At 34.8% G+C, this 19,638-nt stretch overlaps 1 protein-coding gene across 6 annotated transcripts in view; it reads left to right on the top strand.

Moving 5' to 3' along the window:
* The window catches only part of ERBB4 (erb-b2 receptor tyrosine kinase 4), a 1,185,936-nt gene that overhangs the window by 1,107,893 nt on the left and 58,405 nt on the right, over nucleotides 1-19,638 (top strand). For 2 of the 6 annotated variants that reach the window (XM_074010014.1, XM_074010015.1), the window contains exon 21: nucleotides 13,616-14,764. The exons of the other annotated variants lie outside the window; for them this stretch is intronic. In XM_074010014.1, the coding sequence (XP_073866115.1) occupies nucleotides 13,616-13,687 (72 nt within the window). In that variant the 3' untranslated portion in view covers nucleotides 13,688-14,764. Of the gene's footprint in view, nucleotides 1-13,615; nucleotides 14,765-19,638 lie in introns of those variants that run through there. 6 annotated transcript variants of the gene reach the window in all.

Here is a 19,638-nt window from a genome sequence, read left to right as displayed (position 1 = left end):
AGATGACATTTGGGTGGGGACACAGCTAAACCATATCACCTCCCTAGGGACAAATGTGCCTAGACTATTTCTCTTTTGATTTTGATCCATTTTCTGAGAAGGAGAGTCGTGGGATTACCACTTTTGATAGAAACAATACTAAAGAAACATGAGGCATTCAAATAGAGAAAGTGTCCCCATAGAAGTAGTTGGTTGATCACATTGCATTTTTCTAATCATTGGTCCTAAATCTTTTCTTGGAACAAGATTGATCATAAATTACATAAATATAAGTCTCATTTCAACGTTTTCTGAAAACTGACACATGCTAACTTAGGATATGCATGTTATATAATCAGTCAATTATTTGAGGTGATGTGAAACTTCAAATACAGACAAACAAGTATTGTATTGGGGACATATTATCATTTAGGTTTTTCTCTAAAGTATAGTTTTTGCTTTTCTGAGAAAAGCTTATGATAAGTGAAATAAAATTCTGAATTAAATTCAGAAAATTATCATTTTAATCATTTTATAGCATGTTTGGAAAACAAAAAGAGGAAGCTTTCTATTTCAGAACATTTGGTTGAATCAATACCATTTTTTTACACCTTAGAGCTGGAGAAAGCTATGACTTTGCTCATTTCAGTGTTTGCAGGAGATTCTGGAAGTATTGGTGATGGCTGAAGGATTTCATTGTGTATTTGATCTGGATTTTCTATTTGTGTTAGTAGTGTGTATTTTAGCCTGGATTCCCCTGAAAGCAAAGCTTGAGGCAAAAGCACATGTGTTATTTCCTTTTTAATGGAGTACGATATCAGGAAAACAGAAGTCAGGGAAACCTTTGCTCATCTCTTGGGACAATTTTTCTGTCATCTGAATAATTGCATCTCAGAAAAGGTTTTTTGAGGGGAGAAAGGTATAAGAGTTTATTTAGTGTCGGCCTGGTGTGGTGACTCGCACCTGTAATCCCAACACTTTGGGAGGCCGAGGTGGGCGGATTACAAGGTCAGGAGATCGAGACCATCTTGGCCAACATGGTGAAACTCCATCTCTACTAAAATACAAAAAATTAACTGGGCATGGTGGTGTGTGCCTGTAATCCCAGCTACTCAGTGAGGCAAGAGAATTGCCTGAACCCGGGAGGTGGAGGTTGCAGTGAGCTGAGATCGCGCCATTCTACTCTAGCCTGGGGACAGAGAAAGACTCCATCTCAAAAAAAAAAAAAAAAAAAAAAAAAAGTTTATTCAGTGTCTTGTCTCTCTCTGGCCAAAGGCTCATCATTCAATAGGCTAGCTCACCTCTCTTCCAGGTTGCATGTGCATAGTAGCTAGGCAAGTCTTGTGACCTCAGTGTCAACAGGGAATCCTCAGAGCAGTATGTAAGAATGAAAGATACACAGAGTGATATATCTATGGATATATCACCATAGTGGAGGAATTTAGTTTATAAAGCACAAATATATCTGTTGCACTGATTGGAGCCCACAAGACCTGGTCAGAGCAAGTGGTTGCCAAAATCAAAAAGTAACAAAGCCCCAAGTGACAGGTGAGACAAAAGGATCTGAAGTAGCACGTGAATGGTATGCAATTTTGTGAGTTAACATGATACCCACAGTGGACCAGTGGTTGCTCTAACCTGTGGTTTAGTCTCTAGCAGTTGCATGAAAGGTTGTGGTGATAGTTGCAATAGTCTCAATAGAAGAAGGTTAGGATAAAAACCCAAATCATAATGATCCAGTCATCCTTGAATATATCAAACTCTTGCAATGCCTTTATAGTTGAGGATTATGAGTAGGAAGAATCCATACCACTTTTCCTGTCAGTGTAACCTTAACCTTGTGGGTTAGGCATGCATAATTTAAGTGTTCTTCCTCCATGACCTTCATCTCTCTGTGCAAAATTCAACAGCAGTTGTTCACTCAAGTGAAGGCCCTAGCCCTGCTAGCTCATATTCAAGGCTCAGCTGTAACCTTGAGTGTTCGATGTTTACATATTGCTACCTCTCTAGGATAAGTGGCAGTTAGAGTTATTGTGCTATTCCCCAATGAGAGTCTTGGAATGATAATAAACATGATTGCTTCTTTCTGCCTGTCACTACAATGACTAACACATATGATACTTAGTCAAATGTAGAATGCAAGATAGATGAGTAGATGAATTTAGTTTATAAAGCACAAATATATCTATTGCACTGAAGGGGAAACTAAGATCTATAAAGAAGTATTCTTTTTAAATAGATAATTTCAAACCATTTAATCTAAGAATACTGTATAGCTTAATGTAACAATAATGTATTGGCTATGCATCACAAGAACTGATTGCTCCTATGGGTTCTTTTCACATGGTATAGTGTGAAGAGGTGATGATTTAGAGCAAGTCCTGCTTAATTAAGAATCTTAAACTTTTAAGTCTCAGGTTGCTCAGTATTAAATATTTCTAACTGAATAGTTGTTAAAAAGATTAAATGAGATAATTTGCATATTTATAAGTGCTTTATAAGTAACCACGTATCATATATAAAGTGTCACATTTATAAGTTTATGTCAATGTTTCACATATAGACTAAAGCAGGGGTCCCCAACCCCAGGGCCACAGAGCCATACAGGCCGCACAGCAGAAGGTGAAGGGGGCTGCAAGTGAGCATTACTGCCTGAGCTCCGCCTCCTGTCAGACCAGCAGCGGCATTACATTCTCATAGGAGTGGGATCCCTATTGGGAACTGTGCATGCGAGGGATCTAGATTGTTTGCTGCTTGTGAGAATCTAATACTAATACCCAATGATCTGAGATGGGACAGTTTCTTCCTGAAACTATCCCTCTCCCCTCCTCCCATATCCGTGGAAAAATTGTCTTCCATGAAACCAATCCTTGGTTCCTAAAATGTTGGGAACCACTGAACTAAAGCACTAGCATATATTTATATACATTTTTATATGTATATATGTATATACATTTAATATACCCACCTCATCTGCTAGAATTTGAGCTCAGAGTAAGGAGGACCTCTTTGAAGGTTGAATAAATGAATGGATATTTGGATTTACTTCAATAAATTAACCAGCTTGATCTGTATTATAAACTCATTATGTTTAGAAAATTTGTCATTATTCATTGATTGAGAATTATATCTGAATGCCTAAAGTTTGCATGATACTGTGCCAAAGTTTACATGATACACGTGTATATATACGTATATATATAATCTTATATTGTATATATACTGTGCCAAGTGCTGGGAATATAAGATTGTGTATATATAAGATTGTATCCTTATATTGTTTGTCCTTGCATTGTACTGTCTAGCAAAAACACAGACATAGAATAATAAAACAATGGGATTATTGCTTTTACAGAATGCCTTATATACTGTGCCCCATTCATGTTTTACTTCAAATCTGTAAGGTAGTTATTGGGATCACTTAGTTAACAGATGAAAAAATAGTAGACTTGAATAAAACAGACTTACTTCAAATTCCTCACTATCATAGGTGGCTTCACAAACTCAGGCTCCTCATGAGTCAATACACAATAAGTTTGTATGTTTGGGTGCACATGCAAAACCCTATATATGTATGTCAGTATGTGATACTAAGTAAAATGACCAAATTATCACATACTTAATGCCTGAATCTTCAAGGAGTGGAAACTTCATGCTATGAACTGGCTGAGACTTCTGGCTGCTCTTTAGAAAGAGGAAAATTTATTCAGGGAAAATTTATTACTCCAAGGATTGATAAAATTAGGTATAAATTTATTACTCCTTGAATTGATAAAATTAGGTATAAATTGTGGAGCATTTGAGAAGACAGGAAGAAGCTCTCTCTTGAAACTGGCAACAACTATGGATGTAGAAGTACTTAAGTGCAGAGCACTTCACTTGTGTACATATTTTATGTTTGTAATTTTCTACTTCAAATAGTGAAAAACAGAGGCAAAATTAAAAGTAAGCAATCACATAGAACAAGCTAAGGGAGAAAACATGATAATATGAACTGTTTTGTCATTTTGATTCTTAAGTAATCATCTTAATTTGCACTCCCAAATTATGAGAAATTTATATGGGTTTTGTATGTAAGCATATAGACATTTGAAGCTTTTCCCTTTTTTCCTCCTTGTTCTTATGGTGAAGGAAGTGATTTCAATTGGCAAAATAAAACCAAACAACAAAAGGCAGCTGAACAGTGCTGCCACCTACTGTTCAGAGAGCTGTTTAGCACTGCTGGGAACCCGTTGTCCCTGGCAACTCATGGAAAATGAATATTTAAGTATTTATGGCATCCAAATAAGAAGTCCACTGAACTCCCTACAGAAATAACTTCTCAAATCAGCTAGTAGGCAATCATAATTATAAGTCCATCAGAGACTTGCAGTTAGTAGATTATGCAATGCTAAATTTTGTGTTTCACACACTCAAAAAAATGTAAGCCATCTGTGTGTAAGAGCATTTTCTATTGAAACGGATGATCATATTAAACGTAGTAATTTCTGTTCTACTGTGCTAATGAATTTTACTGGAGACAGAAATAAAACGGACACTAAAGACAGAGAAGCACTGTTGAGGATAAAGCACATTCTTTGTTGTAAGTAGCAAAAGACTGATATATTCAGCAAAAGAATGGTTCATAGAATTTTAAAAGGGTTTCATTTGGAAAATGATTTTAAAACTCGCCAGGCAATATTGACAGCACATCCTGTGTGCCAGCCAGCCAGCCAGCTCCTTACACAAGTGAGGAGGCAGAACCATCCTGGCGGGGAGGCGCTGACAAGCCAAATGAGAGTTGGCCACAGTCTTTGTTTGCTTAATAGGAAAAGTTATTACCTTTGCTTGTTATCCCAAGAAGGCTAATGGAGCTCTCATGGTTCTCTCTTTCCAGACACTAAATAACATCAATTACAATAATCCCAATTAAAACAGGGAATAGGAGATGTAAAGTCAAAAATTAAACCAATAATCCCCTGACTGACATCTTCTGTTACTTTTTCTTTGTCACTTGTACTCTTTAAAATTCTGGTTTCCGTCATTAACTCGCATCACCTTAAAAACCCTTAAGTTACTTTAAAAGAGAGAGAGAGAAATGCATTTGCTCTAGCAATCTTAATGTTTGAGGCTTTCTAGCATCGGTGCCATTGTGTACCTGATTTTCTTAATGCTGCATTCAAAATGTTATCTAAGAAGTGTAAAGCATAGAGTCAGAGAATACATGGATTTAGACTAAACTGAATTTATTTTCAATTTTGTGATGTCTTAAATATAACAACAACATTCTACTGATTGGTGCCTCTAAGCTTTTATTCATAAACTCTTAAGTATTAATAGGTTATAATTTATATTCTCTACCCAAGTGTTCTCAGGTTACAAATATTCTTAAAGGAAGATATTCCACATATTTAGTCAATACGTAATTTTAATACAAATATTACATTGGTGCAAAAGAAAAGGCTTGACTTATTGTAATGTTAATCACCACGTTAACTTCATAAGAAAAAGCTGATAGAATGTATCTTACTAGTTGTAGAGCATAGGGAATCTATACGGTACACATATAGGTGCATATCTGAGGATTTATTTGCAATTTTTTCTAGAGACACTAGGAGGCCTTTGTACTCTCATGAAAATTAGATTTATGTAGTTAATTGATCATTGGACTTTTTCCATTTATGACAATATATACAGTTTCTGTATTTTTACTATTCCTACAACTACTATTGAATTTTAGTAGCTTAGTATTTTTTCCTAGACAGGTTTCTGAAGCAATGCTAGTGCATTTTGTGAAACGAGATGTATAAGTATGTTAAAACAAACAACTTTCTACAAAATAGCAAGTGAATCTATTGTTGAGATTCCATAGACACATTTTTTAATGTTAGCCTGATCTAACACAAAATACGTCTATTATCCTGGGATCCATGTCTGCCTCTCTGCTTCAGACTTGTGAATGAGATAATAGTATTGATTTATAACACATGTCTATGGAGTTAAGATCCAAAGCACGCTAATGCTATGAAATGGATTTAAGAAAACATTAGAGATTTTCATTTGAAAATATGTCTAGTGGATGCAGTCAAAAGCACATTGCACATGTTATTAATTCTCATGTGCTCTTTCATTTTCCTTTCTCTCTTCCTTTTTTTAAAATTATAATTCATTAGTGAAGGTATTAAATAGTACTAGAGTATAAAAAGAGGAACATCAAAAAAATTAAAGCGGAGTTGTAAACATGATGAAATTAAACCAAAATTTTTATGGAAATAATACTCTGTGGAGTTGTGTTACGTAGTGATCCTAATATCTACTATTTTGGTATTTTTATTATACTTTTAAAATGAGCTTAAGACTTGAGATATGTTAAAATTAAAAGACATGAATTTAATTGCACTCTTACTAAATGAGAGCAGTATGAATTTTATTTAATCAGATGTTAATTTACCCTTTTCTTGAGGTGTTACGATTTCATTGCTGAACGCACTACCTGGTACTTTGAATGAAAGGCACATATAACAATTAATAAAGAAATAGCAAATCCTTGAGAAGCTAGGCTTCAGATTTTCTCCTTGCAATCTGGTAGTGCAGAAAAGAAATTAAAGGTGGCTTGTATGAGTTCAATATACTAAAAAGGAAGGAGAAAGTCCTATAATTCAGTTTTCAGTGGCTTCTTTCTAACTATTTTAAAACAGTCTGAGAGACACAATTATTTATCATTTTGTTGAGATGGAATCACACATACTTTACTGCACAATAAGATTTTATATTGATTTCAATTGCTTTGTATTCAATAATAAACTATTATTAGAATCAATTATTTAACATGACACTGATAATGTCATTTCAAGTAAAACCCAGTGAAGTGCCTAACTAGTGTGGTGTCTTTGAAATGTAATTAAGGTTCTATACTATGAAATGTATAGAACTGAAGAAGATTTTCAAAGAAATTATCTGGTAATATTTATATACCAATATTATTATGGCCAATATCATCTTAACATAGATAATTTGCTAGAGGTTGAGATAGTTGGTAACAGAGTTTTTTATTTTATTTTATTTTTTAGTGTATCAATATTTAGTTCATCCATTAAAGGACATATGGGATAATAATTGAAAGAGTATACATAGTGATTTTGAAGAAAATGGTAAGAAATAGGGTGCATTTAGAAATAGGGTTTATTGGCCAGGGACGGTGGCTCACGCCTGTAATCCCAGCACTTTGAGAGGCCAAGGCGGGTGGATCACAAGGTCTGGAGTTCGAGACCAGCCTGACCAACACGCTGAAACCCCGTCTCTACTAAAAATACAAAAATTAGCCAGCGTGGTAGTGTGCACCTATAACCCCAGCTACTCAGGAGGCTGAGGCAGGAGAATCACTTGAACCCGGGAGGCAGAGGTTGCAGTGAGCCGAGATCACGCCATTGCACTCCAGCCTGGGCGACACAGCGGGACTCCGTCTCAAAAAAAACAAGCAAAAAAAGAAATAGTGTTTATTTTTATTACAAATGTATTATCTGAGACAGAAACCAAAAATTCTTAAGCAGAAATATATTTGTTCATCTTCAAATCAGGTGCAATTATGTGTATATGAGCGCTGAATATATAGGAGGAAAGCTGTTTCTTGGAAGGAATGTCACTTCAAAATAATTACAAATGGAAAAGAAATTTTCTAAAATTTCTATTCACAGTGAAATATGATGGTGATGATAAGACAAAACAAGCCAAATTTACAGATAATAGAATTTACTCCCAGTAACTTGATATTTCCAATATTTAATACTTTTTAGTACCCACTATTTGCCCAGCACTTGAGCTAGGCATGGCAAATTACTTGGAACTATTAAGAAAACTCTAAGTCTGGTTTTGAGACAGGATCCTTTTATACAGCCTTAAGCAGTATAGCCTGAGTCTAAAACTTGCTCGTTACGTTAGCCTAGAGGAATAAACAATTTGACTGACCCTTCTCATAGGAAAGTCTGTCAGAGATTGCATTGACCTTGACCTTGTTTTTTAAACCAGTTTACTATGGCTTAGCTCGTATGGTAGGGCTTTATATTTCCCCTTTCCCACCCTTGCTGTTCCCTCCCCACCACTTCCCTAGCTGGAGATAGTTGGGCTTTTTCTGTTTTTTGTTAGGTTGACCAAATTCTCATGACCACCATCAAGAAACATTTCTGGATTCCGTATCAACCCTTATATAATATTTCTTTCTACGTCCTGCTTCCCTTAATTCCTCGCTAGTTCTCTGTCTCCCTTCATTTTTTCATAGACATACCTCTTGAAAGAATAGTCTACAAATACTGTTTTCCTTTTTCATCTCCAATTTCCTGTCCAAACTACTATTCAGACTTCCATCCTGAATGCTTAAGCAAAATTTTTATCAACAATATCACGAATGACCACCTAAATGCCAATCCTAATGGCATTTTTCCAGTCCTCTTCTTACAATGCCATTCTAGCATTTTGCATTTGACATTGACAGTCATTCCATATTTAAAACTCTGGATTTCTGCTGCACTGCTCTTTGCTGGGGCTTCTTCCATGCCCCTAACTTTGTCATCTCAGTTTTGTCCCCATGAGTTTTTCTTTTGTTTATTCCTTACGTGTGTTTCTTCACTTTCGTCTCTGTGAAAGATGTCACTCAGATCTACAATCTTAACTATCATACATATTCTGACAGCCTTCATGTTCATTCACTTATTCCTTCAGTAAATATTGATTGCCTACTTATGATATGCAAGGCACTGTTCTAAAGGGTAGAGAATATAGCATGAGTATGAGTGATAAATTCTTTCTCCTCGTGGTGCCTTCACTGTAGTCAGTGAAACAGACAGTGGGTAAGTAACAGCATGCCTATATATTGTCAGGTAGTCATAAGTGCTCTGATGAAAAATAAAGCAGGATAAGGGTTTAGAGACCTACAGAGGGGAGGATGATGCTTTAATTCAAACAGTTGGAGAAGGCCTCTCTGTGGACATAATATTTAAACTGAAGCCTGAATAATATAAACATTAGTCCTGCATATGTCATCATCCAATCAGTAGCACTAACTGAAGTTATCCTTGTTTCTTCCTCTCTTTCATGCTCCTATTTTGACATTAAGTAATGTTGATAATAGCTTTTAAATTTCTTTCAAATCACTTACTTCTCTCCATCTCCACCACCTTTACTAGCACCACCCTGGTCCGGGCTGCCACCATCTCTCCCTTGGACTGTGAAATAGCCCCTTAACTCTCATTTTTCACTTTGATCTTCCTTCTGTAATCAGTCATGTACACTGTAGCCAATGAGATTTTCTCAAAATGTAATCCAATCATGTTATTCCCAGGCTCTCCGTTTATACACCCCAAGGACTTTCATCACCCTTAAGATAAAAGTCAACATCCTGAGCCTGGCCTCCAAGATCTTGCAGGTTTGCCCTTGCCTACTCCTCCAGCCTTATCCTACATCAAGTTCTCTGTCTTGTTATTTCTGCCCACCTCCATTAGCTCTCTTATAGGCTCACCAAGTTTCATAATTTCTCTAATCCCAGTTCTGCACATGTGTTCCTTAGATCTGAAACCAGGCCGCCTTAGTTAATATTCCAACTCTATTCTTTGCTGTGTGTTTTTGGGAAAGTGACTTAACATCTCTGTGCCTCAGTTTCATTATTTGTAAAATGGAAATAATAATAGTATGTACTTCATGGGATTGTGTAAACTGCTTAGGACAGTATTTATCATTTAGCAAGTGCTAGCTGTGTGTTCATTATATAAGTTATTGCTATTATATCATAGTACCTAGATATAGTAGATTCTCAATAAACACTTGTTGAATGTTAATCCACCAGTTAGCCTCTAGAGGCTTGTTCTGCTCTTCTTCTAAGTACACTTATATCCAGGCCTCTAACTTACATGGAAATCAAGTTATCCTTCCTTAGCCAAAGACTATTGTATCCATTATCTACAATATTCTTGTAGGCAATTTCTCATTCCCATTAAATTAGCTTTCTTTTATTAAACTCAACTTTATGTTTTATAACTTGTCTTCAGTAATAAAATGGGCTATAATACATGATACATATTAATTAGGGATAAGGGTATTTCTTCACAGATGGTATGTGTGCTTTCCATTTCATACTCAGATTTAATCTAAATTGCATATGAACTATGTCTATTGAGTTTTAAAAGTGAATATAAGCTACTGTCCTCAGCAGAAAAGAACAATTAGCACATTCATGAGCTAGAGCTCAATTTATGGTTATATTATAATGAATAACCATTTCCTAATTTAATAAAACTCTATGCCTTAACTGCAAATGTTAATAGATAAAAATAGTAGCTGAACTTTTCACTGGTTGTGAAATACAAAATATTAGATTTTACAAAACAGTTAAACTATGGAGGAAACATCTTATTTTCATAGCAGTTTCAATATTCTGCTAATATTATACAGTCTAAAACATTTCAGGACAATACTGTGATAACATGAAAATGCAACTTATCTTTAAGTAAATTGTATGTAGCTCAGCCAAAAGGTTCTGATAGAAATTCAGAAACATTATCAGCAATATCTTAAATATTTCTTATCGAGCTTCTTGTGGGAGATACACTACTGGGTAATAATCAGTATTAATATCTAGACATAAATAATTTTAATTTGTTAGAGGTATAAATAGAATAGTAATTAAAAATGTATTAATTTGTCTTAATTGAGAACACTGAAATATATTGAGTGTGTATATTTCAATATCATAGTTTACCCAAAGAGATTTTAAATATCTTAGAACAAAAAAATGTGCCTTTAATTTTTTTGACTCGCTTACACTTTTCAATACTGCATATCTTTTAGTGAACTGTCTCAATGGAAAGAAGATGCATGACCTCAGTGTTAACAGACATCTATGGTAGCTCTACATAAATATTTTATTAAAGTAATTCCTTTTACAGAAAATATTTTACCTATTTTTGGGCTTAATCTTAAAAGCGTAAATCAGTGGGGTTGTAATGCATTTGTAGCTATACTAAAAATTTTAACCTTTATTGTTCCCTCAAAATGTAATTCAATGTCCATTCTCAAGAAACATTGCTAATTCCTCCATTCAGAATTCGCCCCATGTGTTTGTATGCCTTTGCACCTTCACTAGCATTTCTCATAATCTCTATTGCATTATCTCTGTGTATAATTGTGTGTGTATGCGTATCTGTTTGGGTGGATGTACATACATACAATTTTCCTTGTCATCTTTAAAAAATCATAAATGGCTGTTCAAATACCTTGCTCAAAGTTAGTTATTCTCCAGTACTGTTTGGATTTAGATTCACCTTCTTCAAGTTGGAAAATCCAGCAGAGTCTACCTTCATGATACGTTATTTATATTAAAAATAATAATGGGCTCCGTGCGACGGCTTACACCTGTGATCCCAGCACTTTGGGAGGCTGAGGCAGGTGGATCACTTGAGGTCAGGAGTTTGAGACCAGTCTGGCCAACATGGAGAAACCCTGTCTCTACAAAATATATAAAAAGTAGCCAGGTATGGTGGCGCACACCTGTAATCTGAACTACTTAGGAAGCTGAAGCAGGAGAATCACTTGAACCTGGGAGGTGGAGTTTGCAGTGAGTGGAGATGGTGCCACTGCACTCCATCTTGGGTGACACAGTGAGACTCTGTCTCAAATAATAATATAATAATAATAATAATAATAATGTCTAAACAAAATATACAATGAAGTTCTTCCTTACTTACCAAACCCCAGCCACGTTTCTCTTAACAGACATTCTTAATGAAGTGTTCAGTGTTGTACAGACTTTGATTTAAAGATTCTAATTCCTAAGGTCAAAGTTGGGTTTTGTTTCTAAATAAATCTTAGGTAGCACTTAATTTTAACGTTTGAATAGCTTGAATCTCCTGACACTGGCAAACATTTACATACAACCACAATATGCAGAAAGAGGAACTAAATTTGGTCAGAGAGAAGTCAAAAATAAGTCTGCTAAATCCTAGTGGATGTAGAACTTTTTAATTAAAATATTGGCCTTGAATGCAGATTTCATGTGTTTCCAAATAGTACAAAGTAACATGTATTTCTAAGCAGTGTCTCTTTGTGACTGAATTCAAAGAAAGAACCATTATATTTTAACAGACTTTACAATTTTTTTGCCAGAAAATATGGTATTTCTACTAGAATATTGATGTAGAAAAGAAACACTGCACTCCATTTTATTTGCGTATCTTTGCATAAGATTGGGTTTACAGTGCCATGATTCACAAAAGGCTTCCTTAGAGTATTGTTTTTCTTGTAATTAAAACAGTAGGACTTAATGATGGGCTAGGGATGCTTGCTGTTTTTGTAATAATGAATTGAACTATTTGAATGGGTAAAAAATGTTAATACAGTGATTATTTCAGGCTGAGCTGTCTTGTCATAAAAGATGAAAGTATTAAATTTGCATTAGATGTTTTTAAAATGAAATTGAATATTGTAAAGTCATATAAAGGTAGTCCAACTTTACCAAACATGATCATAATTGTAAAGGAATATAGAAGTTATGATTCAAATAAACTCACTTTGACAGCAAAATAAACCTACTGATTTTTGTAACACAAGGTCACTGGTTTCATTAAATCCATTTATTCAGAACCATGACTTGTGAATGTTGCTATATCATATTACTCTTTCAGTGTTTTATAGAAGGTTTATAGTTTTCTTATGTTAAGTGTTAATATATTGTGATGTGGAAAAAATCTTCACCTCTTTCAAAAATATATGACAGATAAAAATTAAATCCAGTAGGAGACATGGATCATTTGTAACTAAAAATGTAGAAGGAATTATTGGAAGCCAAACTGTTAAAATAAATAAATCAAATAGTAAACAATACCTTTTTAGTTTGCTTTAAAAAAGACCTAATTCTGTCACACTGTTTTAAAATACAATTTTTTATATGATTCTATAAAGTCATTATCTGATACTTTTAGATTTTGATATTAAGCTTAAAATAAGGTTTTAAAAATATGGTTTTGGAGTAACTGATTTTAGTTTTTAAATGTTTAGATGAGATAAATTTTTCAGGTCCCATGCATTTGTTGTTGGTGTTAGTAAGAAAACTTTTGAAGATGAAACCGACTTCAAAATTCATGCTAATGTCCAAAGCTATTCTGAGTTTTTAAAAGACTTCATATATATATAAAACTCTTGGAATTAAAACTCTTATATATGTAACACTTTCAAATAACACCCTTGTATTTCTACAGTTATTTTTGTTCATTTTTCCTTATCTCTCTCCTCCTGTCTCACTTACCTGCTAATATCCTTCCCTGGATGACCCCAAATATCCAATTTCTCGGTTTCTGTGCTTCTGAGGACAGTAGAATACTCGAGCCAGGTGATACAATTACAAATTTAATGGTTTTTATCTTATATTGTCCCTCAGTATTCTTTGGCAATCTTTATCCTGATCTTATGTGAGCTTTCTTACCCACCCTCCATGGACACCTGCTGTGCTGGTGTACAGAGTGAAATCAGACCAATGGTCCTCCTTTGGCCACTTCAAAACTCTTCTCTCTATCCCATCTTCCCTCTCATCCTCAACTTATATTAGTGCCTCCTAATTTACCAAGAAAAATACTGGTATGAAAACATGAACTCCTCCCATCTTATTCTCTTCCAGATTCCAACATGTCCTTTGTTGCCGTCTCAGAGGAAATGTCTCTTCCTTTACAAAGCCTGCCTCCTTACATGAACATTTGATCCCATCCCTGCTGCTGGAACATTTCTCCATCGTTTCTTCTCAACCTGCATCATCAGTCTCCCCTGACTCACTGGCTCCTCCCATCCATCATATAAATATTTTAGTTCTCTGGGGGTGGAGGAATAAACAATCACAAACTTGTGACTTCCTCTATCAAATGACAGCCTATGTATTCATTTATTTGTAAGAGCCTAATTTTTTGTTGTTTTGTGGACCACCATTTTTCAAATCCTTGTTCACTCTTGAGTCCACTGCAATCTAGTGACTCACAAGGTTGCTAATATTCCCATTTCCAAATTTGAGGGTCCCCCTTCTGTTATCCTTTTTTACATCCCTATTGTATTTCATACTGTCACTAGTTTACCTTCTTAAAATTCTCTCATTTTCTCTCCAACTCCACAAGAAATAACACTCTGTCTTTATTCTTCTCCTACAAATCTGGTCATTACTTTTGGTCACTTTTACTGGGATTCTTTTCTAGCACTCACTTATTTAACAATGATGTTTTCCTGAGTTTGCCCTGGAAGAAAATATCTGAGTTATCTCATGCTGTCTTATGGTTTAACCTCATTGATAAGCTCCTATATCTGTCTGCTGCTCTAAATTAAACTTAATTCTCCAAGTTATTGTCTTAGTCAAACACTAAAGCATTGCTATTGGAACTAGTATTATAGTATCCTGATTGATCTCCTTGATTCTTTCTAATGTGCTTTACCCTTGTTTGTCCTCCACACAAGTGCCAAATCTGATCATGTCAATTTGTTTTATCAAGACTTTCAGTAACTGCTGTGCACGTCATATTAGGTAATCACAATATAGTTAGACACTTAATTTTGGCACTTCTAGTCATTGACAACTTAGATCCTATCCTCAAAGAAGTTGTCATTTTTCTAAACATATCATTATCTTTTTAGAACTCTATCCTTTTTATATGCTTTTTATTATGTCTAGAATGTTCTTTACTTACTGTATTTATCCAAAAATTTAAATATCTAATTTTCATTCAATATCAAGCTCGAATTCCACCTCTTCTGTTAGTTCTTTTTGTAATAAACACAGAATATGCTACATTTCCCTTTTTCTGTACTTTCTAAACACATCCTGTACATAATTTGTTTGTGTCCATATATGTATGTCACAGCAGACAATGAACAGCTTGAAGGAAATACCATGTCATTATATGTAAAACAATTAGCAGATTGCCCAGCACATAATTTCTGTTCAATAACAGATTGTTTAGAGAAACAAGGAAACTTTATTCTTTTCAACTACATAGAGAGTGAGTTGTATATACAATGTATATTGTGCATGCAGTAAGCTAGAAAATGATCAAGAGAAAATAAATGATACTTTGTCTTTACTCCTGTAATAGCTGATAACCTAATGGAATATGCATACCTATACACAAATATGAGGTATCCCTGATTTTCATTTGTAATGTATTTCTAAGAGTCAAAAGTAATTTTTTAAAAAAGTGAATGATAGATTTACATGCTATAAGTGAGATTCAATTATAAATAAAGAGTAACACAAAATATTTAATTTTGTTTTACCTTTAAATCTCATACACAGTTATATATTTACAGCTTTTCCCTATGTACTTAAATTTTGTTCTAATGAATATATAGTCATCCAGCTAAAGTTCAATGTGTGTCCAGTAGAGGCTAAAGATAAGCCAATTTTAGTTTCTTTATTGATTTTTAACTTATTCTTAATTATATTACCATATGAGAATGTTTTTCTTATCATTTCCATTTTCTACCCTATTATCTTTTAAATATCAAAGTGAAATGTTATACAGATAACTATACACAGAAATGAAAGTATACCAAAAAACCCTCACAAACGTTAAAGATGGTAAGGGTGCTGAAATTAAACCGTTATAGGAAAGACAGCATTATCAGGAGATGTGGTTGGCAGTCAATAGATGTTCTTTGGGATTCTAAGTGTAAAACACACTTTTATACTAAGGGAATTTCGAGTTACTTAAAAACTGAACTTTTAAAAATGAGAATCATCTGTAATGCAAGGTGCTGGACAAAGGACATAATACCAATAACATCGAGTGTTTACTCTTAACTGTTCTGTGAATTTTACATATAGTCATTCATTAATTCTCACAACAATCTTATGAGATAAGTATTATTATTATTGCCATTTTATAGATGAAGATCTTGGCAGACTGAGTAACTAACATGTCTAACATGCCTATGGCTGCATATAGTTAGTAGCAGAGCCGGTAATGAAGTTTGGGAAGTCTTGTCCCAGAAAGCACCCTTCCTTCCTGCACTCCACTCCCCAGATGCCAATGATAAACAAGAATGGATTAAAAATGACCCTTTAGAACCGTTTTTATAATATGTGCTTTTAACCTTCTTTCATATGAGATATTAACCACATAAATCTGTGAACTGGAGAGGAGACCAAAAGAAGAGGTCAGCTTTCAAACTTCACGTTGTCAGTGTGCATGAACAATACCCTAATTTCCTAACAATTGTGGGAAAACCGATAGCATTTAGCCCAAAGCCCAAATAGTATTCCAGAATTAAAAATATTGAGCAAGCAATTTGCAACATATACGCAAGTAAGCCTGAAAATTAACAGATGTTTAATACTAAAAAATAAAAAGCAAAGGGACAATGTAATAAAAATCATCATTAGCAATAGAAAATTATTGCCAATAATATTAAAATTTATGATACCTTTTCCTCTTCTTTTATTTTTAATTGTTATGAGGTCACGTTTGCAAGTATATTTATTACTGCTGGGAATTTCTTCTTTCCTAACCTCTTGATCCAAAGGCAATAGAAAGAGTAAGGATGAATAAATGGAGTAGGGAGAGGAGGAAATCAATCAATCGACTACTATTTATTGACTGTCCCAAAACGTGATGAAATTGGTAAACGTGAGGAGGGTCAAACTGAGCTATGTCATCTCCACAGGAACACACCATTCACAGTTCCAGGTACTCAACAATCCATAAGGGTTTGAAGTGAAGAATAGAAGATAAAAATCTTTATTTTTCAGACTTGAACAAGCTGAAAAAATATAGCTTTCTACTTCCATTACTCATTTTAATGTTTAATTCTCTTAAAAATAATTTGACAAATTAATAAAGTCAATAGATGAGTGCTCTATTGAGATTCTATATATATATACACATATGAATATATATGTATAAATCTCAATACATATATACACACATACATATTTAGAGGTATATACATACATACATATAACACACATATATACGTGTGTGTGTATATGCACACATATATATTTCAGCTTTGTGCTTTATCTAATCTATACATGAAACTGTTAGCATTGGGTAATTTGTTGTATAGCATTTATAAAGTCTGAGCATACAAGTTTATGTTCTTTCTGATCATAAAATAACTTTGATTTAGCCACAAATCCAAAAAGTTGTTTTAAAATAATGCTTGATAATCTCAGGGTTTAGCTCCAGATGGATGGATGGATGGATGGATGGATGGATGGATATCTGTCTATAAATATAGATAAACTTGGAAATTATCATTATGTTATAGAGTGACCCAGTCTATTTAGGAGCTGGGGAAGATCTTGTGGAGGAAATGACATCTAATTTGTGATCTAAGAAACGTTAAATTTGATCAAGTGTGTCTCTGTAGCACGGTAGCAAGAGTGTAGCAGTGTATGGTGAGGGCGTGTTCCAGATAAAGGAAATAGTAAGTATATAGGCAAAAGAAATTAGAGGGTTTTCAGCTTTGCTTGGCCATAGAGTTCAACGTGAAGAATTACAAGAAAAGAAGCTGGAGGGTCAAGTGGAGTCAAGTTGCTTGTGGGCTTTTTTGGCTACCTGAGTGAAAACATGGTTTGGTGTATGTGCATGATATGTGTGCACGTCTGTTGAAGGGTAAAGGAGAATGCGGAAATGACGGCAAATGCACATGGTTAAAAAGAGGAGACTTAAGCAAAGAGAAATATGTTAATTTTCCATGGCTACCTTTTGGACTAGATCTGAGCCTTTATGGAATGAGTATCTAAAGTTACTGAAGATTTTTAAGGAGACTGTTACTAAGGAATCAAGAATAGCTACTAATACAGCTGAGGACAAAATAAGGCACAAAGTTCAGAAGAGGGTAGAACTCCTCCGTAGGGCTGTGTGGAAGACAGCAGAGCACTGACATGGTGAGGAGGATGGAAGGGCATAATTGCAATGGTTTGAAACATTATAAGCTGCAGCTTCTGGAGCATCAAGAGATAGCAGCCTCAGAAAAGATATCAGCATTTCCACAGGAGTTTCAACTGTGGGTTCAACAACTGCAGATATCAGTGAAGAGTCCTGAAAAACAAACAAACAAAAAACAAGAAAGATTATCCATCAGTGTCTATGAGGTTCCTGGTGAACCCTAGAAATATCTGCAAAAGGCTTTTTAGAGGCAGGGAGCTACAGATGATCTGCAAGCAGGTTGGGCCAAGAAACAGTGAAATTTGTATTATTACTATAACATCACATGTGTCCTGAAACGTGTAATGACAGCAGACTCTCCAGGACAATTTCTTGACAGTTATAATGATTAAAGATAGATGATTCACATTTTAAGTAATGTGATGATATCTGGTACTTCTATGGTAATGTTAGGCTAGAAAATGAGCCAAGGTGCAAAGCAGGAATCTCTTTCTCTTAGCCTTTATGCAGAAACTAGATGGAAACAAAGCCCTGGAATTCTGAGGAAGAATGCAAAGGTAGAAACAAGGATGTGTGTCAAAATGGACATCAGAATCAACCGTAGGGGATTTAGATGAAAACAGAAGCCATGGTACAAATCCTTCTGAGGATTTTAAGAGGAACAAGCCTGAGGAAGGAGAGCATGGGGCAGATCAGGAAGTTTGGAAGTGGCTGGGTGACTTCCAGAAGGAAGTATGTAAGTGCCACTTTTGCGAGCTTTACATGTGTTGGGCAGATATTTGCATAGTGGGGCCGAGCCCATTGCCGTCCAAATGAGACAAGGCAGAACTGAATTGAATGACACACTTTTCAACTCCTTATGTGGATACTCAAGTTGCATAAGAGCCTTTAGTGTTCTAGGAATTTCACATTTTTAATGCAAAGATACTTACATAAAAATATTCAGCAGTTATAAATAAACTTAACTGCCAGGACATATAGATATGTAAACCACACTTAAGAAAATAGTTATTGAAATTCTTTAGGTCTATATGATGGCAGAAGTTTTGCTTTGTAATAAGGATACCTCATAAAATTTGATATAATCAGCTTAAGAAGGAAAATTGTACACACATATCCCTGTCCCTAAGCTTTATGGTTTTCCACCAGTAGCATGCAATTTTGTGAAACTACAAAATATTAGGAATGATCTGTTTCTGCTCAATTATTACTAAGGTGTCAGACATTCAACCACCTCTCTATAGTCTCTGAATGCATTTGCACAATATGTATGCTCAGAGAAAGGCTCAGCTTCTATTAATCTAGAGGTTGCTGTATTAATAGGTTGCACACTTCATTGATTTTTAATTAATTTCTAAAGAGACACAGAGGATAACTACTACAGCCCACAGACATCTCCATTCTCATTGCAAACCACATCTTTATTGATCGGCTGCCTAAGGAGTAGAAGTAATCCATTTTAAGTACACCTCCCTGTGAGACTTCGGACACTGCACGATTCACTTCTCCTATTGTAATCATATTGGCAAGAGGTCAATAGGAGAAAAAACTGTAGCATGCTTGATAGTCTCTTGATGCAGGCAGATGAGCTTCTTACTCACAATGTAGTAAGAAAGCAGAGGCTTTTCATACATGCTATTTAATTTACTTTTTTTTTAAATTTCATTTATTTATTTTCTGGTTTTCTTAAGAAGGCTTTCAAGTCCCAAGGAGACTGTTCTTCAAACGGATATTTTAAAAGCTTGCCATGAGTTGTAAATGAAACTTCTGA

This window comes from Macaca fascicularis, chromosome 12, assembly GCF_037993035.2.
Source record: "Macaca fascicularis isolate 582-1 chromosome 12, T2T-MFA8v1.1".
In the NCBI taxonomy this organism is placed as follows: domain Eukaryota; kingdom Metazoa; phylum Chordata; class Mammalia; order Primates; family Cercopithecidae; genus Macaca; species Macaca fascicularis.
Note: the sequence above shows the minus strand (reverse complement) of the source record. Positions and strands in the feature narration are given on the sequence as shown.